This window comes from Grampus griseus, assembly GCF_964374135.1.
Source record: "Grampus griseus genome assembly, chromosome: 21".
Lineage (NCBI taxonomy): Eukaryota > Metazoa > Chordata > Mammalia > Artiodactyla > Delphinidae > Grampus > Grampus griseus.
In genome coordinates this window covers 33,187,559-33,209,232 of record NC_139015.1, presented here as the reverse complement: position 1 = coordinate 33,209,232, position 21,674 = coordinate 33,187,559, and the positions used below count along the sequence as shown (strand labels likewise).

Below are 21,674 nucleotides of genomic sequence, written 5' to 3'. Positions count from 1 at the left end.
CTGGTGTCAGAACATCGAGTTGGTATCAGGGAAACTGTTGATGGAAAATGACAGAGTGGTGAACTCTTCTTGGAGATAAAGGATAAAAGAAGATAAAAGTTGCTTTCTTTTCATTTCCAAGTTCATAATTCCATATTCATTCATTTAGCTAGCATTTACAGAACACCTACTCTAGAGCAGGACAAGGGGCTCTGGGAGGTAAGGGCGGCGGCGATACTGAACAGGTGGTCAGGGTGGGCTAGGTGGAGAGGCAGACAGCGCTCAGTGGGGACTGGCAGCTGGTGAGGAAGGGCAGCATGTGGACATCTGACTGATAAACATCCGAGGCAGAGGGACGGGCCACGCACGATGCCCCCAGCAGAAGGCGTGTGAGGACGAGCAGGGTGCTGCTGTGGGAAAGAACGCCAGCAAATGAGGTCAGAGTTCAAGAGGGAAGAGATATGGGAACATACGTACGTGTATAACTGATTCACTTTGTTACAAAGCAGAAACTGACACACCATTGTAAAGCAATTATACTCCAATAAAGATGTTAAAAAAAAAAATGGAATGCGGTCTGAGTGGTACCAAGGGCTCAGGTCACCTGGGCTCTGATACATCACTGTGAGTCCTTTGGCTTTTACCCTGAGTGAAATGGGGCACCAGTGCAGGGCTCTAAGCAGAAAACCTCACTGTGGCTGTTGGGTTCACATGAGACTCTGGGGCAGGCAACTACAGAAACACCGACACTGGTCAGGAAGTTACCAACATGATATGGGCAAGAGATGACGGCAGCCAGACCAATATGGTAGCAGTAAAGGTAATAATTTTTATCATAAAACTTTTTTACTCCTAAAAATTCCACTATACATCTGTGATAAGTAAGGCACTTTCCTGTGCCTTACTAACCATGGTTCTGATACTACACCTAACATAACAAAGAAACACTCCCAGAATACCACCTAATACTCAATCTGTATTCAAATTTCCTCCATTACATCCTTGAAATGTCTTTGTTCACACAAGATCCAAGCTTCATGCATTGCATTTGTTTTTGTTTTTGAAACTGTGGTAAGAACACTTAACATGAGCTCTGCCCTCTCGAGAGACATTCAAGACCAGAGTACAGTGCTATGAACCACAAGCACAGCGCTGCACAGCAGGCCTTAAGGGCTTATGCATCTCATGCAACTGAAACTTTACACCTGTTGAACAGCAACTCCCATTTCCCCCAAATCCCAGCCCCTGGCAGCCACCACTTCACTCTGCTTCCATGAGTCTGACCACTTCAGACACCTCCCAGAAGTGGAGTGGTGCAGTCTGCCCCCTGGGACTGGCTTTCTCACGTAGCATGACGTCCTCCGGGGCATCCACGCTCTGCACGCGGCAGGTCTTCCAGAAGAACCACATGATGCGTTTGGTCAGTGTCTTTCTCTCTGGACTCTGTGATCTAGAAGGATCCACCCCGTTCCTTTCTTCTCTTGACATTCACTTGCTGAAGAGACCAGGTCAACTGTCCTGTGAAATATCGCACTTTCTGGATTTTCCTGATCCTTTCCTTGTGACTCAGTTTAACCTATTCCTCTGTCCTCTGTATTTCTCTGTAATCTGGAAGTTAGATCTAAAGGCTGGATTTAGCTATATTTTAAAAGTGTAGCCTTCAGTGTTTCCTGATGGGTTGGATGCAGGATGTGGAGAAAAAGAAAGAGAGGTTTCAAGGTCTGAGCAGCTCAAGGCCAGAAATGCCAACAACTGAAATGAGAAGACTTTGACTGAGTGGGTCTGAGCAGAAGACAGGGTTTAGTTCTAGATACGATGACTCTGACATGTCTTTTAGACCCAACTGGAGATGCTAAGTAGACAATCAGACAAGTCTGGACGTCAGAGGAGAGGTTCACGCTGGAGATAAAAATCTGAGCGTCCTTAGGATACGGATGCTATTTAAGGCTAAGAGACTAGACGAAATCACTGAGGGGGTGAATGCAAACAAAAGAGAAGAGGGGCCAGGCCTGAGTCCTTAAGCTCTGCATCCTTAGGAGGGAGCACAGGAGAGCGAAACCAGCACAGGAAATGCAGATCATCCAATGAGACAGGAGAGAAACCTGGAAGGTCACAGTATCCTGGAGGCCAAATCTTACTAAGTGTCAGAAGGAAGTAATAAGCAGATGAGCATCTGTCCTTTGAACGCCGCTGCCAGTCCAGACGAGGACTGAGAACGAGCATTAGCATCACAACAAGTGCAGTTCTAACATGATGGTGGGGAAACCGTGACAGAAGTGGGTTTAAGGGGGGGTGGGGGAGAACTCTGAGACAGATGCTGCACAGGCAGGGGAACGGGAGCAGTGGCTGACAGGAGTGGGATCCTGAGAAGTCTGTTTAAAGACAAATAAGCCTGCTTCCCTGCTAGTGGATATGACCCTGCAGAGCAGGCGAAGCCGTGGGTGCAGCAAAGAGGGGAGAACTGGTAAAGCAAAGATCTTGAGTAGGTGAGAGGCAAAGGGACCCAACAGACAACGTGCAGCCGCTGACTTTACGACAGGACTGCCCCCAGCACAGCTCGAAGGCGGTAACGGGCAGCGAGGTGGCCACATTGATGCCGGTGGGGGCAAACGTAGTCGGGGAGTCAACAGAGATTCTCTTGTATGTGTTTCAACTTTCTCAAAAGTAGGCGGTCCCTTACCTTGGAAGGTAATCAGAGGAGAGAGTGGGGAAGTGGTGCTGAAGGTCTGCAGAAAGGACAGTGGGGGACGGTCACCCGGAAGAGGGGTAGTGAGAGGGCTGGGGAAGTACCAGATGACCAGGGGTTCACACTGGGAAATGTAAAATGAGACGCACCAGCAAGTCTGTGTCTTTTCCAGCTCGGTTCAGCCGCATAGGTGAGACGCAGAACTGGTGGGATATTAGATTTAACCAAGTTGTGGTTTAGCTAAAAAAGTACAAAGAAATAAAAAAGGGGCAGAGAAGCTAAAAATGTACACAGGGAGTGATTATGACTGACCACGGAATTTCAGCTGAATAAGAGGAAAGAAAGAGGGGAAGGTGAAGGACAGTGTTGAGACCCCACCTGCCCTCGAGAACGGAAGGGTGGCTGGAGATGTGCGGTCAGAGAGAGTGAGATGGAAAGAGAGGAGGCAGTGGTCAGACGGCGGGAGAGAGCAAACCGAGACCACAGAGGGTCGCAGATTACTGGTGATGATAAGCCATGGGGTATGACCTCGAGATTGAGTGGCTGAAACTGGGTAGAGGATGAGACCAAAGTAGATGAGTCAAGGAGTTGACAGGCAACGGTCTGAAGGACCATATCCAAGTCCCCAGGAATTTCAGCAAGGGTGGTACTGGAAAGAGCAGCAGGATGCCTGGATCCAAAGCTGCTGAGAAACGAGAGGGATGATGTCATAAGACTCAAAACTGGGGGGTGTTAGGGAAGATGTGAGGGGAACGGTCTGGAAGCAGCACTGAGGAGGCACCATGCTGAGCCAAGTGGTACATGAAGAAGAAACAGCCTTACTTAGAAGCCTGCAGAGGCAGTGCTGTTACGGGAGAAGAGGATTCTTTCAGGCCCGAAATTGATCAGTGCAAAGCAGTGATTGTTCTCTGGCAGGTGTACCATAGGTTCACCAAGAATCACAGGTTTTACAGCATAAACAGTCAATTCAAGTTCTTGTTGTCTCACATAGAACATGCCGTGCTCTCCAAAGTGGGTGCTGCTTTGTAAAAATCTTTACAAAGGCTAATGTTAATTTTCTTCAAACCAAGAAGTAGAAAATAGGAAAGAAAATTCTATAAATTTGAGTTTTGATAATATTAAGAGTCCCGCTCCCTAAAAACTTAAGGGTCCCCTCAAGAAAATGTTTTCATTTTGTATTTGTTGATATATAGATGTAAAAGGATAAACTACATCTTAAGTGTTTTCAGTGCCTGATCTATTATTAAAAATTACTTCAATGAACAAGAATCTAATCATCCATGGATGTTGTCTGTCCAGTCATTAGACAGTTCAACATAATCAAAATCCTGAAAATATGGGAAAGGAATCTTTGCAATAAATAGTGCAAAAAAAAAGAGACCCTTATATCATACACAAAAAGTAGTAACTGAGAATGCGTCATAGACCTAAATATAAGCATTAGAACTATAATACTTCTGGAGGAAAACAGAGGAGAAAATCTTAGAGACCCTGAGTTTGGTAAAGGTTTCTTAATACAATTTAAAAAAAAAATGTGAACTTAAAAAAATACATTAAATAATAAGTATTTAATAAGTAAAACTTTAAAAATATTTGCTCTGCAAAAACACTATTAAGAAAATAAAAAGGGAAGCCACAGGCTGGGAGAAAATATTTTAAAACATACATCTGAGAAAGAACTTGTATTTAGAATATATAAAGAACTCTAAATTTAATAAGATGAAAACAATTCAATTAAAAAATAGGAAAAACCCACAAAACACAACGAAGGACACTACATAATGATCAAGGGATCAATCCAAGAAGAAGATATAACAATTGTAAACATTTATACACCCAACAGAGGAGCACCTCAATACATAAGGCAAATGCTAATAGCCATAAAAGGGGAAATCGACAGTAACACAGTAATAGTGGGGGACTTTAACACCCCACTTACACCAACAGATAGATCATCCAGACAGAAAATTAATAAGGAAACACAAGCCTTAAATGACACATTAGACCAATAGACTTAATTAATATCTATAGGACATTCCATCCGAAACCAGCAGAATACACTTTCTCCTCAACTGCACACAGAACATTTTCCAGGATAGATCACATCTTGGGTCACAAACCAAGCCTCGGTAAATTTAAGAAAACTGAAATTGTATCAAGCATTTTTTCTGACAACATTATGAGATTAGAAATCAATTACAGGAAAAAAACTGTACAAAACACAAACACATGGAGGCTAAACAATATGCTACTAAATAACCAAGAAATCACTGAAGAAATCAAAGAAGAAATAAGAAACTAACTAGAAATAAATGACAATGAAAACACAATGACCCAAAGCCTATGGGATGCAGCAAAAGCAATTCTAAGAGGGAAGTTTATAGTAATTCAATCTCACCTCAAGAAACAAGAAAAATCTCAAAAAAACAATCTAATCTTACACCTAAAGGAACCAGAGAAAGAAGAACAAACAAAACCCAAAGTCAGTAGAAGGAAAGAAATCATAAAGATCAGAGCAGCAATAAATGAAAGAGAAACAAAAAAACACTAGCAAAGATCAATAAAACTAAAAGCTGGTTATTTGAGAAGATAAACAAAATTGATAAACCTTTAGCCAGACTCATCAAGAAAAAAAGGTAGAGGACTCAAATCAATAAAATTAGAAATGAAAAAGGAGAAGTTATAACTGACACCGCAGAAATACAAAGGATCATGAGACTACTACAAGCAACTATATGCCAATAAAATGGACAACCTGGAAGAAATGGACAAATTCTTAGAAAAGTACAAGCTTCCAAGACTGAACCAGGAAGAATTAGAAAATATGAACAGACCAACCACAAGTAATGAAATTGAAACTGTGATTAAAAATTTTCCAACAAACAAAATTCCAGGACCAGATGGCTTCACAGGTGAATTCTATCAAATATTTAGAGAACACCTAACACAGATCCTTCTCAAACTCTTCCAAAAAATTACAAAGGGAGGAACATTCCCAAACTCATTCTACGAGGCCACCATCACCCTGATACCAAAACCAGACAAAGATATCACAGAAAAAGAAAATTACAGGCCAATATCACTGATGAACATAGGCGCAAAAATCCTCAACAAAATACTAGCAAACAGAATCCAACAACACATTAAAAAGATCATACACCATGATCAAGTGGGATTTACCCCAGGGATGCACGGATTCTTTAATATACGCAAATCAATCAATGTGATACACCATGTTAACAAGTTGAAGAATAAAAACCATACAATCATGCAGAAAAAGCTTTCGACAAAATTCAGTACCCATTTATGATAAAAACTCTCCAGAAAGTGGACACAGAGGGAACCTACCTCAACATAATAAAGTCCATATACAACAAACCCACAGCCAATATCATCCTCAATGGTGAAAAACTGAAACCATTTCCACTAAGATCAGGAATAAGACAAGGGTGCCCACGCTTGCCACTATTATTTAACATAGCTTTGGAAGTCTTAGCCATGGCAATCAGAGAAGAAAAAGAAATAAAAGGAATCCAAATTGGCAAAGAAGTAAAACTGTCACTGTTTGCGGATCACATGATACTATACATAGAAAATCCTAAAGATGCCACCAGAAAACTACTAGAACTAATCAATGAATTTAGTAAAGTTGCAGGATACAAAATTAATATACGGTAATCTCTTGTATTCCTATACACTAACAATGAAAGATGAGAAAAAGAAATTAAGGAAACAATCCCATTTACCACTGCAACAAAAAGAATAAAATACCTACGAATAAACCTATCTAACGAGGCAAAAGACCTGTACGCAGAAAACTATAAGATACTGATGAAAGAAATCAGAGATGACACAAACGGATGGAGAGATATACCATGTTCTTGGATTGGAAGAATCAATATTGTGAAAATGACTATACTACCCAAAGCAATCTACATAGTCAATGCAATCCCTATCAAATTACCAATGGCATTTTTCACAGAACTAGAACAAAAAATTTTACAATTCGTATGGAAACACAAAAGACCTCGAATAGCAAAAGCAATCTTGAGAAACAAAAATGGAGCTGGAAGAATCTGGCTCCCTGACTTCAGACTATAGTAATCAAAGCTAGAGTAATCAAGATAGTATGGTACTGGCACAAAAACAAAATATAGATCAATGGAACAGGATAGAAAGCCCAGAGAAAAACCCACACACGTATGGTCACTTAATCTATGACAAAGGAGGCCAGAATATACAATGGAGCAAAGACAGCCTCTTCAATAAGTGGTGCTGGGAAAACTGGACAGCTACATGTAAAAGAATGAAATTAGAACACCCCCTAACACCATACACAAAAATAAACTCAAAATGGATTAAAGACCTAAATGTAAGGCCAGACACTATAAAACTCTTAGAGGAAAACATAAGCAGAACACTCTTTGACACATATCACAGCAAGATGTTTTTTGACCCACCTCCTAGAGTAATGAGAATAAAAACAGAAATAAACAAATGGGACCTAATTAAACTTAAAATGTTTTGCACAGCAAAGGAAACCTTAAACAAGACGAAAAGACAACACTCGGAATGGGAGAAAATATTTGCATCTGAAGCAACTGACAAAGGATTAATCTCCAAAATATACAAACAGCTCATGCAGCTAAATATCAAAAAAACAAACAACCCAATCAAAAAATGGGCGGAAAGCCTAAATAGACATTTCTCCAAAGAAGACATACAGCTGGCCAACAAACACATGAGAAGTTGCTCAACATCACAAATTATTAGAGAAATGCAAAATCAGAACTACGATGAGGTATCACCTCACACCTCAGAATGGCCATCATCAAAAAATCTACAAACAGTAAACGATGGAGAGGGTGTGGAGAAAAGGGAACCCTCATGCATTGTTGGTGGGAATGTAAATTGATACAGCCACTGTGGAGAACAGTATGGAGATTCCTTAAAAAACTAAGAATAGAACTACCATGTGACCCAGCAATCCCACTACTGGGCATATATCCAAAGAAAACCATAATTCAAAAAGACACATGCACCTCAATGTTCACTGCAGCACTGTTTACAACAGCCAGGACATGGAAACAACCTAAATGTCCATCAACAGAGGAATGGATAAAGAAGATGTGATATATAAATATAATAGAATATTACTCAGCCATAAAAAGGAACAAAATTGGGTCATTTGTAGAGACATGGATGGACCTAGAGACTGTCATACAGAGTGAAGTAAGTCAGAAAGAGAAAAACAAATATCATATATCAAAACATATATGTGGAATCTGAAAAAATTGGTATAGAGGATCTTATTTACAAAACAGAAATAGAGACACAGATGTATGTTTGGATACCAAGGGGGAAAGGGGGGCGGTGGGATGAATTGGTAGACTGGGATTGACATATATACACTACTGATACTACGTATAAAACAGATAACTAATGAGAACCTACTGTATAGCACAGGGAACTCTATTCAATGCTCTGTGGTGACCTAAATGAGAAGGAAATCCAAAAAAGAGGGGATATATGTATACATATAGCTGATTTACTTTGCTGTACAGTATAAACTAACTTAATATTGTAAAGCAACTATATTCTAATAAAAATAAATAAATAATAGGCAAAAGATTACAGCAAACAGGAGAGGTTGTGGAGAAAGGGAACTCTCCTACACTGTTGTTATAAGCTGGTGCAGCCACCATAGAGAACAGTATTCTAAAAATATCAATAGAACTACCATATGATCCAGCAATCCTACTCCTGGGCATCTATCTGTAGAAAACTCTAATTGGAAAAGATACATGCACTTCAATGCTCACAGCAGCACTATTCACAATAGCCAAGACATGAAAGCAACCTAAATGTCCATCAACAGATGAATGGATAAAGATGATGTGGTACATACATACAATGGGATATTATTCAGCCGTAAGAAAGAATGAAATAATGTCATTTGCAGTAACACGGATGGACATAGAGACTGTCATACTAAGTGAATTAAGTCAGACAGAGAAAGACAAATACCATATGATGTCACTTATAAGTGGAATCTAAAATATGATACAAATGAACTTATTTACAAAAAAGAAACAGACTCATAGACGTAGAAAACAAATTTATGGTTATCAAAGGGGAAAGGAGGTGAGGGGGGGATAAATTAGGAGATTGGTATTAGCAGAGACAAACTACTATGTATATAAACAACAAGGGCCTACTGTATAGCACAAGGAATGATATTCAATATCCTGTGATAAACCATAATGCAAAAGAATATGAAAAAGAATATATATGTATAACTGAATCACTTTGCTGTACAGCAGAAATTAACACATTGTAAATCAAGTATACTTCAATAAAGTGTAAGTAAACATAAAAATTTTCAAAATTCCTATATTGATAAATGAAAGAATACACTGTTAACAGTGTATAATGATGCCTTTAGCTAACTGAAATAATACCAACAGCTAAAATTTCTTGTAAGCTCACTACACTCCAGGTACTCTAAACATATAGGTAGTTTCCCCAACTTACAGATAAGAGAACTGAGGTACAGGAAGGTTATGGGCCCAAGGTCAAGCATCTATCTATTAAGGGACAGCCAAGATTCAAAGGCAGATGTGGCCACAAACTCCTAACCCCACCTGTGCCTCATTGGCTTGACCCAGTGCCCGCGGGTGGGGAAGTGTGCGGACGTGAGCGTGTGGCCACCAGCGTGTGGACACGGTCTGGCCAGCCCCCCCTCAGAGGGCCCCATAGTCCCAGGGATGTCCCAGATCCCAGAGTCATGGTGGGGCACTGGGCTTGCACACCCGGAAATTAAAAACAAACAAAAAAAGATTACAGCAAACAATTCACCAAAGAAGATATATATATGTATGCATATATATATATATATATATATATACAGTAAATGTATATAAATACAAGAAACACAAGAAAAGATTCCCGACATCACTAGTCATTATAGAAATACAAATAAAATCTACAATGAGCACCACTAGACGGCCACTAGAATGGTTATAATTAAAAAGAGCAATCCCAGCAAGTGCTGGTGAGGCCATGGTGCAATTGGAACACTGACACGCTGCTTGTAAAAACATAAATGGTACGTCCGCTTTGGAAGCAGTTTGGTAGTTTCTTAAATATTAAACTTACACCTGCCACATGTTGCAGCCATTTCACCCCTAGTTGGAACTTCACCCCAGAGAAATGGCAGCATGTGTCCATACAAAGATGTAGACACTGATGTTCACAGCAGCTCTATTTGTAACAGCCCCAAACTACAACAACCCAGGAGTTCCTCAGCAGCCGACGGATGGATGGATTGTGGTATATCCATACAATGGAATGTGCATGGACTATATTAAGACAGGCAACAACATGAATAAATCTCAAAATTTTATGTTGCATGAAAGAAGCCACACCCTCTCCCTCAAAAAATAAAACATACTGTAAGCCCATTTATGGGCTTAAATGAAGAGATCTGCTATTTCTCTCAGCATCCACACTCTACTGGCTTTCCCTGTGCCTCTCTGGTCCCTCTGCTGGTAGATGTTCTAACCAACAACTAAATGTCAGAGTTCTTCAAGGCTCAGGCTACACACTGTTTTCTTCTTACCCTATACTCTTCCCTGAGTGATTTAATCCACGCTCATGGCTTCAATTAAGAAACACCCAAATTGATATCTCTGGTTTGGACTCTTCTGAATGCTAGCCCTGGGGAGACAACTGCTAACTTAGAAATTTTCACCATTTCTCTGTAGCGCTTGTTATACTAGCAGTTTTGTTTCCTTGGTCATTTAACATCTGCTTTTCCCCAGGTTATAAACTCTCTGAACACAATTACCCTGTGGACTGTGGCTCATCCTTGCATCACCAGTGCTGGATGCAGAGTAGCCGTTCAATAAACATCAAACTGACAAAGGAGGAAGCTTCTGTGAAGCTGTTATTATACAATTATTTAAATAGACAATATAAAACAACATGAATGAATCACACAGACATTATGTTGAGTGAAAGAAGTCAAACACAAAGAGTATAAACTGTATGATTCCACTTATAAGAAGGATGGTGTAGAAATCAGAACCATGGCTATCTTTGAGGCAAGGGGTATTGATTAGGGAGGGGCATGAGGGGGACCATTTGGGGGCTCAAAATGTTATATAGTTCAGTCTGGGCGGCGGTTACATGGATGTGTGTATACATGTGTGCATATACATACAATATATACATACTACACACAAATTAATCACTTCTTTTAGTATGCTTTTCGGTCTACATTATACCACAACAAAATGAAAAAGGAATGCGTTTTGGGAAAAAATGTAAAAAACTAAATATTGATAAGAAATATGCCCACAAGACTTTCGTAAATGAGAATAACCACTCTGCAGAACATAATGCATGTTATGATCCTGATTTGGTAAAATAATATATTCATACAGTCTTTCTTCTGGTTTCTACAATAGAAATCCTACCCAAACTAACAAGCAAAAAATTCATTTAATGACACATACCTGGAAAGCTCACGTAGCTAGGCCCACTTGCCCACAAATAATTTTTATTAAGAACTGCACTGAAACTCTCTAGACCAGGGGTCCCCAACCCCCTGGCCGTGGACCGCTACCAGCAGGAGGTGAGTGGCAAGCGAGTGAGCGAAGCTGCATCTGCCGCTCCCCATCACCCGCATTACTGCCTGAACCATCGGCCCCATCGCTCGCATTACCGCCTGAACCAACCTCCCCATCACCCGCATTACCGCCGGAACCAACCTCCCCATCGCTCACGTTACGGCCGGAACCAACCTCCCCATCACCCGCGTTACGGCCGGAACCAACCTCCCCATCACCCGCGTTACCGCCTGAACCATCCCCCACATCGCTCGCGTTACCGCCTGAATCACCACTCCCCCACCATCCATGGTAAAATTGTCTTCCACGAAACTGGTCCCTGGTGCCAAAACGGCTGGGGACCGCTGTTCTAGACCATTCAAAAGCTAAACGTTATGAGGGCACCACTCAAAAGTGTCCACGAAAATCACAAGACCGCTCTTCTCTGTGCTAGAACCCGGGCTGGTCAGTTTCAAGTTAGCCTTCTTGAGCTCTGCCAGAAAGTCTGCATGCCTGTATGTCTGGAGAGATGTAAGGTGCAGAAGAAAGGTACAGCAAGCTATAGTTTTCAAGCATGAACCGCCAGTGTGAAAGGCAGGTAGATTCTCTGAAATGCAGGCATTTGAGAAGCTTCGAGACGGGCAGCTCTACACAGCTCACTGCAAGGGGAGCAACGGCAAGAATCCTTTAGCAATGATACTGATTCTCAACAGAGCTGCAGGGAATCTCAGCAAGTCCCATGTAAGTTCTTTAGTGTCTCAGGCTGACAAGGGCTCAGGGCTTCAAAAGACAGAAGTATCCCCCAAATCACATCAAACTTACTGACATCTTAAATTCACAGGTAATCCTCTATTTGAAAAATTCCTAGGTCAAAAGTTGAAGACAGCCATACAATATCAATTTTACAACTATTATGTTTTCACCCTGCCTCTAGGTGGAGCTTACACTGTGTGTGTGTGTGTGTCCGTCTGTCTGCAGACGGGTGTGGGGGGAAGCAGCAGGTAACAAATAAGCAAGCAAAATACGTGGTATACGATATGGTGTTACCTACTTCTGAGAAGCATACGGAAGGTTAAAAGCGAAACCGAGCACAGGGCATGGCTATCGCTTATTTTCTAGGGGTGGGCAGGGAGGGCCCCGCTGGTAAGACAACGTCTGAGCAGAGCCCTAAAGACAGAGTAAACCTCTCAGATCCTTCTATAATGGCAAAATCTGGACGCTAACAGGAAAATGTCTGCCAAGCTTACACTGAAAACCACAGGAAGAAAGAATTCTGCTGAAACCGTTGGAGTACTGCAGCAATTGCAGCCCTAACTACCCCTGCAGCCGGTCCATCTGTGCCTAAACAAGCACAGGCTGCCGGAACCACCTGTGCTGCTCAGTTCTCGGTCTCCGCGCAACACGTGTTTCATGCGAGCACTGTATTTTTTTGTCCATGTTTTCAATCTAATAAATATCCAGGTATGATAAGATACAAAAAGATAAAGCAATTTATTCTTACATCTTTTGGAGAACCTGGGCCATCACAACCCCATTCGTTAAATCTTCCACGGTCTGGCATGGTGCATCCACGTTAAATGTCTGGATCTGGAAAAAGGAAATTAAAAAAAAGGAAAAAAAGATTCCATGGTTAACCATACAGAAGAATTCTTAGACGACTTCTACCTCATCTTGGGAGTTGAATACGTTTTAAAAAGCAGAACACTGTGAAATGTGTTCCCTCACGGGAAGTTTCCCGCAGCTTGCTATTGCAACTTTTTCCTTGTGGTAAAAGAGAGAAGGTGGTGGGCACTGGACGGCTTCCCCGCATTCACCCTCCTCACAGATAATCATCTAAGAAAGTCACGGTACCGTCATCCCCTCTGCCAGTGACTGGCTCATGGGTGCACAGGCAAAGACAATTTGGACCAAACAGATGCAAACAGAGGCTTACTTGGGCTTCCGGGAAAGAAAAGCCAACCTCCCCTTGGTGTGAATAAACATGCTGGTTGCTTCAACTGCCACGAGCAGTCATCTTGTTGACCGTTAGGATGAGGCCAATGCAGTGGATGGCAGAGAAGAGGAACAGAAAGAACGGGGTCCTTGAGGCCAAAAGTGAGCCACTAAACTAAAAATCTTGAGGCCTCCTATTATGTGAGATACATTTCTTCTTTGTGCCTGGCCAAGCTGAGATTTCTTTTACTCAGAACCAAAATATCTTTATACAGATGTAGAAATCACACAGTTAGGTTAGATATTCAGTTCATTTTGATTTTCAATGTATTATGAATCAGAACTAACGTAACATAGCTGAGAATTAGTAGAAATTATTTCTGAGCAAGATAATAATACAGCTGAGCCAGCAATGATTCTACTCAGTAGCACAACCAGGACTTAGAAGGCAATAAATCACTGAGAGTAGATAGACGCAAGCCATGCTCTGCAGTTTATAGGTTGTAAAATGGAGGAGTATGGGAATCAGAAGAAGAGATAAAACAGGGAAGAGAGTAGAACGGGGAAAGACAGGGTTAAAGAAAGAAGCATCGTTGTGCAAAACCTCTCAAGTCACGTTAGGACTTCATCCTCAGAGCAAGGAGAGAAAGCAAAGGATTCTAAGCAGGAGGGTGAGGCCATGAGATCTGCATCGTATAAGGATCACAGCAGCTGCAGTATGAAGAAAGGCTTGCAGGGAATAGGCAGGGAGACCTATGTTAATAGGTTTGTATGTTAACACATGAGGTCAAACTAGGTAATGACAATGGAAACCCAGCAAATAATGGTCAGGGGACCATCTGCCTTCAATACATTTTTACTTACAGGGTTATATTCCTAGAGGTAAATTTGCTGGATCAAAGTGTATGAACGTTTTAAGGTTTTTGATAAATATTGCCAAACTGCCCTGAACAAGTGCTGTAGCAATTTACTAACAGTTGGTGAGCGTCCACTTCTCTGTGCCGTGTCATCTATCAAATCTTTAAAAAAAGAACTATTAACAAGTGCTGTTAGCAGCTTCTTCATATTTTTGACAGTCTTGTGGGTTGAGATGGTTATGGCGGCGGAAACTAAGGAAATGGTCTTAAAGATCACATAGCAGGTGGTTTCTACTTAGGTGTCTACTTGGGAGAGGTAATGAAAAGAGGCCCTTGCAGGCTACCCCCTGACACTAACCTTATACATGCAGAGGTTCAATATATCCTTAGTAACTGAATAAATGGACCAAATAAACATCATCTGTAGGAAATGATACTGAATTTCACTCCACACTCTCTCCAGTCGCCTCGTCAATAACAATGTAGTTTGAAAAGAAATAAGCACCCATTTTCATTTTACAATTGCTGAATTCATCTCTTTCTTGTAGGCTTAGAATGAAAAAGACCACAGGTGAGGGCCACACCTCACTCATCTCTTGATCACCAACCTGGCCCGGAACAGCCCTCACTGAACACGCTCTGCATGTAAACTAACTCCATCCCCAGCTTTGCTCCTAATCTGCTGGCTGTGTGACCTTGGATATGCCACTTTACCTCATTTCATGTCAGTTTTTCAATCTAGAAATTGGGAAAAATACCTTATGGAGGGGTGTGTTGCTTAAAGAGAAAATAAATGGACATTATGTATTTGTAAAAGTCTTAAGCAGTAGTTCCCAGACCTGGGTGTACACCCGAATCATGTGGGAAGTTGAAGAAGACTGGGAGTCTATTTTTAACAAGTTCATCAAATAATGCTATGTGGCGGGGCACTGGTTTGGCATTTGGAACCCTCTGATCCAAAGGGTTCTGATCCAAACCCACTACCAAATGTAAAGGATGAAAGATCAGAAAACTGCCTCTGGCCAAGCATAAGGAAAAGCTCAATAAAGCAGGTAATTCAATAATGCAAGTAATTTACTTGTAAGACTCCATCTGTTTCTCTCTTGGGACTTAAAACTATTTTCATTTTGATTTTTTAAATGTGGCTTCCAAACAATTATTTTCTCTGAATTGGCTCTTGAGGTAAATAGTCGCTCATGAAGGCTAGAGGATGTCCACCTCTGCTTTGAGATAAAGGTAAAGCAGATCCCAGAGAAACTCTCTCTATGGAGTTTCCTTTTGAGGCGATAAAAATGTTCTTGGAATTAGACAGTGGTGATGGCTGCGATCATACTACAAAGCACTGAATTGTGCACTTTTAAAAGAACTTTATGGTATGTGTATTTTAATTTTTTAAAAAATCTCTCACCTACCAGTTCTCATAAATTCTGAGTTAAAATCTACAGGGTGTTTCAGGAGAGCAGTAAAAAAAAATTTTTTTTTAATGTACTTATTTATTTTTGGCTGTGTTTGGGTCTTCGTTGCTGCACGCAGGGGCTACTCTGTTGTGGTGCGCGGGCTTCTCATTGCGGTGGCTTCTCTTGTTGCAGAGCACGGGCTCTAGGCGTGCAGGCTTCAGTAGTTGTAGCATGCGGGCTCCAGAGTGCAGGCTCAGTAGTTGTGGCTCATGGGCTCTACAGCACAGGCTCAGTAGTTGTGGCTCACAGGCTCTAGAGCATGGGCTCAGGAGTTGTGTGGCGCATGGGCTTAGCTGCTCCGCGGCATGTGGGATCTTTCCGGACCAGGGCTCGAACCCGTGTCCCCTGCATTGGCAGGCGGATTCTCAACCACTGCGCCACCAGGGAAGCCCAATAAGTAGAGTAAAATTTAAAGATAATTGCACTTAACCACATTAGGGCGTGACATGCTGCTGGAAGGGTCATAACCTCTCTTTTAATTCCAAGGAGCTCTATTAACACCATCCAACTTCCACCTCACCTTCTCCCACAAAAGCATGAGAAGGGTAATGCATGAGATCATCTGGAATTACTACCTCTAGAGTAGTGATTCTCAACCAGGGGCAATTTTGCTCCCTATGAGACATTTTTAGTTGTAACAACTAAGTGGGTGCTATTGGCATCTAGTAGAGACCAGGATGACAGAGCAGTGCCCAGAACAAAAATGATCCAGCCCAGAATGTCAGTAATGCTAAGGTTAACAAACCTTGCTCTGGAGCAGTGGTTCTCAAAGTGTAGGCCTCAGGCCACTAACAGCGCCACCTGGAAACCTGTTAGAAATGAAGACTACCAGGCCCTAGCTCAGCCCTACTGAATTACAGACTCAGGAACTGGGGCCTAGCAGTCAGCATTTTAACAAGCCCTCCAATTATGCTGATCAATACTAATGCACAGGAAACATTTCTTAGTGTTAAACTGAATGCAATCAAAACATAGGTGAAGTTTCTTGTCCAAAGCTACCCACAGTTAGTAGGAAGCAAAGTCAGGATTTGAACCCAGGTGGTCAAATTTCAGAACCTATACTCTTAACTAACATGTCATATTGGCCCTCAGTTGAAAAAAAAAAAATTAAAGCTTTAAAAAATATACATGCTTTTGTATATCTGATTCCTTTATTCCTCCATTAGAGGACCTAAGAGTTAGGAAGGACAGAGAGAATGGAATGGGGGAGATACCACCCCAAAAATTATACTCTCCCTAATTGTAAACGCCAACATGCCATTTTACAGGCTGTTAAATATGAAAGTTACAAGGATATGTTAATGTTGCTGGGTTTCCCAGAAGAAATGTACTGAACCTGTGTGGTCATGATTCTTGCTCCACTTAGCTTCTTGCCATTAGTTGGCGGCATTCCAGATTCTTTCTGGTTTTTCAGTCTCTTAAACCTAGGAAAGAGCAATCTTTCCACGTACCATACAAGAAATTAGGCTTGACAGGTGTAATAGGTAGGGCAGATTTTTGCGTCCGGAGGCTCAGCGGCCATGGCTCACAGGCCCAGCCGCTCTGCGGCATGTGGGATCTTCCCGGACCGAGGCACAAACCTGTGTCCCCTGCATCGGCAGGCGGACTCTCAACCACTGTGCCACCAGGGAAGCCCTAGGGCAGATTTTTCCTAACAGGTAAGAGTACATTTTGACTCAGAGGGTGGGGAGAGAGGTTAAGAGTGGAAACTTTCCAGCACATCCTGCTGAACTTTCTTACTGCATAAACTTTGATTCGGAATTTAAGCTTAAACCATCTTCCCTTGGTAGGATGATACTTTGTCTCTTAACAAGCATTCCTCTTTCAACAAAAATGGGGAACATTTGGTTCTTGGGCTAGTAACCTTTCTGATACAATAGCAATTTATCCAGCATTTGGGACACTGAGATGTTCCACAGAAATGAATTCTGCATAAGTGGCTAATAGGCATCCCTCTAAGTGCCTGAGTTGTTATTTTAACCATTTCTGGTGGAAGAACTTCTAATATGTACTATATACCTCTGATCTCAAACTAAATGCTGTGTAGTGAAAATAAACTTTTATTTGATATTCAGGATCATAATTATGATCTTCGGTAACTGAATGTGGAGGCTCTTGATGTATACAAGGCTGTCAGCTCAAAGACTGCCCAGGCTGAACCTTCACCTCTCTGGTCTTCTCTGTCACTGACAGCTGCCTGCATTTTGCTGAATGTGGCAGTTACCTTCTCACTGGCTGTGTGCAAAGAAACTGCACAACCAAGTTGGCTAGAACTTTATGCAAAACAAATTATTCTAAATGGGGGTCCTTTCTTAGGAATGTATAGGATACATTTTCCCCCCTTACTTTTGGTTTTGGAATTGTGTTCAGCATTCATCTGGCCTTCAGCTATGAGGGGAGCTACTAGAGTGAATGCACATTTTCAGCTACCACAGACACGTTCCACATGAACATTTATTCTGCTTTTCTTTTTTAAGTATTAAAAAACATGTATTCTTGAACAGTGATTTGGATGGAAGTAGTATTCTGAGAAACTTTTTTTTTTAAGGATAATGAAGCTATTTTAGTATTATTTAAAATAAGAACAATCTTTAAACCGTATGAAGTGGGCAATAGGGGAGAAGCACGCCTTCCTGAGAAGGGTCCTCCGAGAAGGGTCTTCTCAGGGGCAAAGGCAGCAAGGGTGGGTGGGCAGGAGAGAGTGCAGGCCTGGACGTCAGCGGTGCTTCCTCGGGGCAGGCTCTGCAGGTAGGAGAGGTGGCTCTGGGGCTTGGCAGCTCCTGGCTGTAGTGGAGGGAGCTGGCCTGGCGGCCCGTGCCAGTGACTCTGGCAGGGGTAGGGCAGGGGTCAGCTGAGTAAAAGAAATGTGGGTTTGAGTGTCAGGAGGAGGTGGCCTTGGCTCTCAGGACTCAAGGGGGACGTCAGGCTGCAGGAGGCCCAGGCCCGGGAGTGCTGATCCGCCCCCATCTCTCCAGCGAGGCTCTGTGACTGTGCCCTGGGTGGGTGGGGGGTGGGGGGGGCCTCACAGCAGGGTGGGCGGCAGGTAGGGAAGGCTCAGGCAGGGCTGCTGTCAGGCCGGGGCTCAGTGTCCTCTTCTCGGAGGCGCTTGCACCCGGAGCAGATGCTTCTTCTCAGAGGCCCCGGCCTGGGCACAAAGACAGGGACCACTCCATTCCTCATCACGGGCCGGAGGAATGGAGCCGCCCAGGACAGCCTGGGCTCGAGGCTCTCAGACCTGAGAGGCCCGTCGAGCCGCCTTTGTCCTTCCTCGCATCGGCTGAGGGCCCTCAGCGCGGTCTCCTTGGCACAGGGGTCCAGGGACTCCTGGCTGGGCGGACACGGGGACAAGTTGCTTAGGCTTTCAACGGGGGCAGTACGGGTGTCCACCAGGCTCTGTCTCCTGTGTGGCAGGAGAGGCGGGCGTTCCACTGGGACCTCATCGTGAAACCGTTGCCATGGCCGGAAAACCCCAGCCCCGAGGGGGTGCGGAGGGGCGGCCCGCTGGGAAGGCGCCTCCAGCCCTGGGGCACCGAGGACCCGCGGACCGGGTAGTACTTCCAGTTGCGCAGGGCGGCGGGGAGCGGCCGCCTGCTGCGGAACCAGAGCCCGTGATCCTGGCAGCAGCGGCGGTAGCACAGGATTGGGCGCCCGGCCCGGCCCATCGGGAGGCAGGTGCCACGGGCGGCCCGGTCCATGAGAACCATGGGGACCGGCGCTTCCGGGCGTGGGCTGGCTGCGTGGCCTTGGCCGTGCCCAGATACATGCTCAGGTAGCTGCCCATGCTCGCGGGTCAGCGGGGTCAGACCTTCGACGGGCTTTGGCTTCTGGGCGGCCCCGAAGTCTGTAGACGCGAAGCTTACGGCGCTGAGGCGACTGTTGGCACCGTGGGACGGTTCGTGGGGCGTCGAAACCTCTGGGCACGAGGTCCTGCGCGCACCAGGCCGGGGCCTCGCGGACTCACTCGGGGCCTCGCGGACCCACCCGGGGCCTTGCGGACCCACCCGGGGCCTCGCGGACCCAGGGCCTCGCGGGGCACCGCTGTGTTCTGAGCACAGGGGATATTCTGCTTTTTATAACTAAAAGAACAAACCCAGCGTTTAACCTCAACTTTATTTTGAAACATTTCAATGTACAACGTTTTAAAATGTTTCCAAATTTTAGAATTGTATACCTTTGTTTGGACTCTGCCCTCCAGTTTTGTCATTGATAATCTCTTCCCCAGAAATTTTCCTGGATGAGCCTTCCAGTGAAATTTCAAAAAGCCTTTTTTTCTACAAAACCAGACTCCTTGACCTCTCTCTATAGCTGATAACCTGGATTATCTCTATTTTCTTAACATTTTACCAGATTTTAAATAGATGTGGCCATAGTGTGCTTCTGTTAGTACCCCTTCAAACTTCTCTCTGTGATTCTTCCTCTGTATTTTTATTAGCGTTTCTCACCCAAATAACTGCACTGACCACCACCTTCTGGCAGATGCCCTTCAAACACACCTCTTTGTTTCCGTGACTCGTCTTTCTAGACTTTAAACAATGTAACCCTACTTCAGATTCAATGTTTCCTCATCTTTGCCCTCTTGCCTTTTTTTCCTAGCACTGAAGGAGGTACAGACTCAAAAATGCATATCTTCAGATCCTCAATCTTCTGTTTACAACCTCTGCCAAATCCATTCCTTCCACAGTATCAAAGAATGTGGTAATTCTTTCCTTTATCTCTCCCCTACCTAGTCAAACTTTGGCCACATTATGCAGCTTATCTGTTTCTTCTCTTCTCTAAAATGCAGCAGGGGAACCCATTTCCCCACTTAAGTCGGAACCCATTACAGTTGTAAGCTGTATGTTAACTATATATTATTGCAAACGATTTGAAATGCCAAGAATGCCCTAATACAAAAGTTACTGAATAGATCAAGCTCTATCTACCCTTGTACATATTCTGTTTCAGAAAACATAATTTGATTTGTGTCATAAGCCAAATTGTGAAAATCTCAAGACTATTTTCATTATGTTTGTTCCAACCAGCCTAGGACACTGGCCCTCTCAGCATTCCACCCAAATGTCCCCACACAGGGCAGTGATGTCTGTACTCTAGGGATCTAAGCTTATCGCCCAAGGCACCGCTAAACTGAATCTGTTTGGCATCTGTCTTACCTTGCACATTAATACAAATGCTGTAGTCACCTCCCTAAATAGATTAGTGCTGCATTCTAAAAGTGGTATTTAACGTTTTAGCAATGAGTAAAACGAAAGCTCCCCAAAGAAGCACCAGGTTTATCCTGTAGATACACACACAGGCACAACCCTGGAACTGACACCGCACTTAGGGAAACACACAAGCTTGGGTTTTACGTCCACCTGTACAAGAGGCTGCTAAAGGCACGACTGTTGGCATTAGAACGGAACACATATTTACATGCACATGTGAGAATCTTAGTAAGCATTTGATAATTTAAAATTAGAATGGCATAACGTTGCCCCCCAAATGTCGAGTCCCACTACACCTTCCAGACTTATTTTCACCTCGAACACCTTCCCTAGGCACCTCCACGCCGCTCACTTTCTCCTCTCCTATCGCGGAGGCCGGGCTGCGGGTCCTTCTCCTACCCTCCGCCCTCCCGGCAAGCCCTCTCCCCCCGCGCCCCGCGCCGCTCGCCCTCCAGGGCTGCGCTGTCCCGGCGAGCGGGACAACAAAGGCGGCAGCGTCGGGCCGGGGTCTCGGGTGCCCCTCCCGCCCCCCGGAGGCGCGGGGAGCCGCCTGGTGACAGCGCCGCCCGCACCCGTCCTCGGCCTCCGCCCGGCCCCGCGGGCCCCGCGAGTTTCCCTCGGACCCGGCCGGGCCTCCCGCCGTGGACTCAGCCCGCACCGGCGTCCCGGCCCCCGCCCCGGGCCCCGGATGTGACGGCACCGGCGCCCTCGGCACCCGCCCGGGGCGCGGGGAGATCCCAGGACGGCGGCCTGGGGGAGGGGGCCTCCGGACCGCGTCGCCACCTACCCAAGTGAGAAGGCTCTCGCACAGCTCCACCCGCTCCAGGGACTCCACGTTGAACATCTTCCCGCCCGGGCTCGCGGCCGCCCTGCCTCGCCAGGAAGCCCGCGGCTCGGCCCGGGGCTGCGTCCGAGGGTCGGCCTGCCCGTCCTCCGCCCGGCCGCCG

General features: G+C 44.2%; 1 protein-coding gene across 1 annotated transcript in view; it reads right to left on the bottom strand.

The window, feature by feature from the left end:
* Positions 1 to 21,658, bottom strand: part of HOOK3 (hook microtubule tethering protein 3) — a 93,658-nt gene extending 72,000 nt beyond the window's left edge. The window contains exons 1-2 of the mRNA XM_082680324.1: positions 21,515 to 21,658; positions 12,779 to 12,864 (exon numbers count right to left, since the gene is read on the bottom strand). Of these exons, the coding sequence (XP_082536450.1) occupies positions 12,779 to 12,864; positions 21,515 to 21,571 (143 nt within the window). The 5' untranslated portion in view covers positions 21,572 to 21,658. The remainder of the gene's footprint in view (positions 1 to 12,778; positions 12,865 to 21,514) is intronic.
* Positions 21,659 to 21,674: the final 16 nt, after the last annotated feature.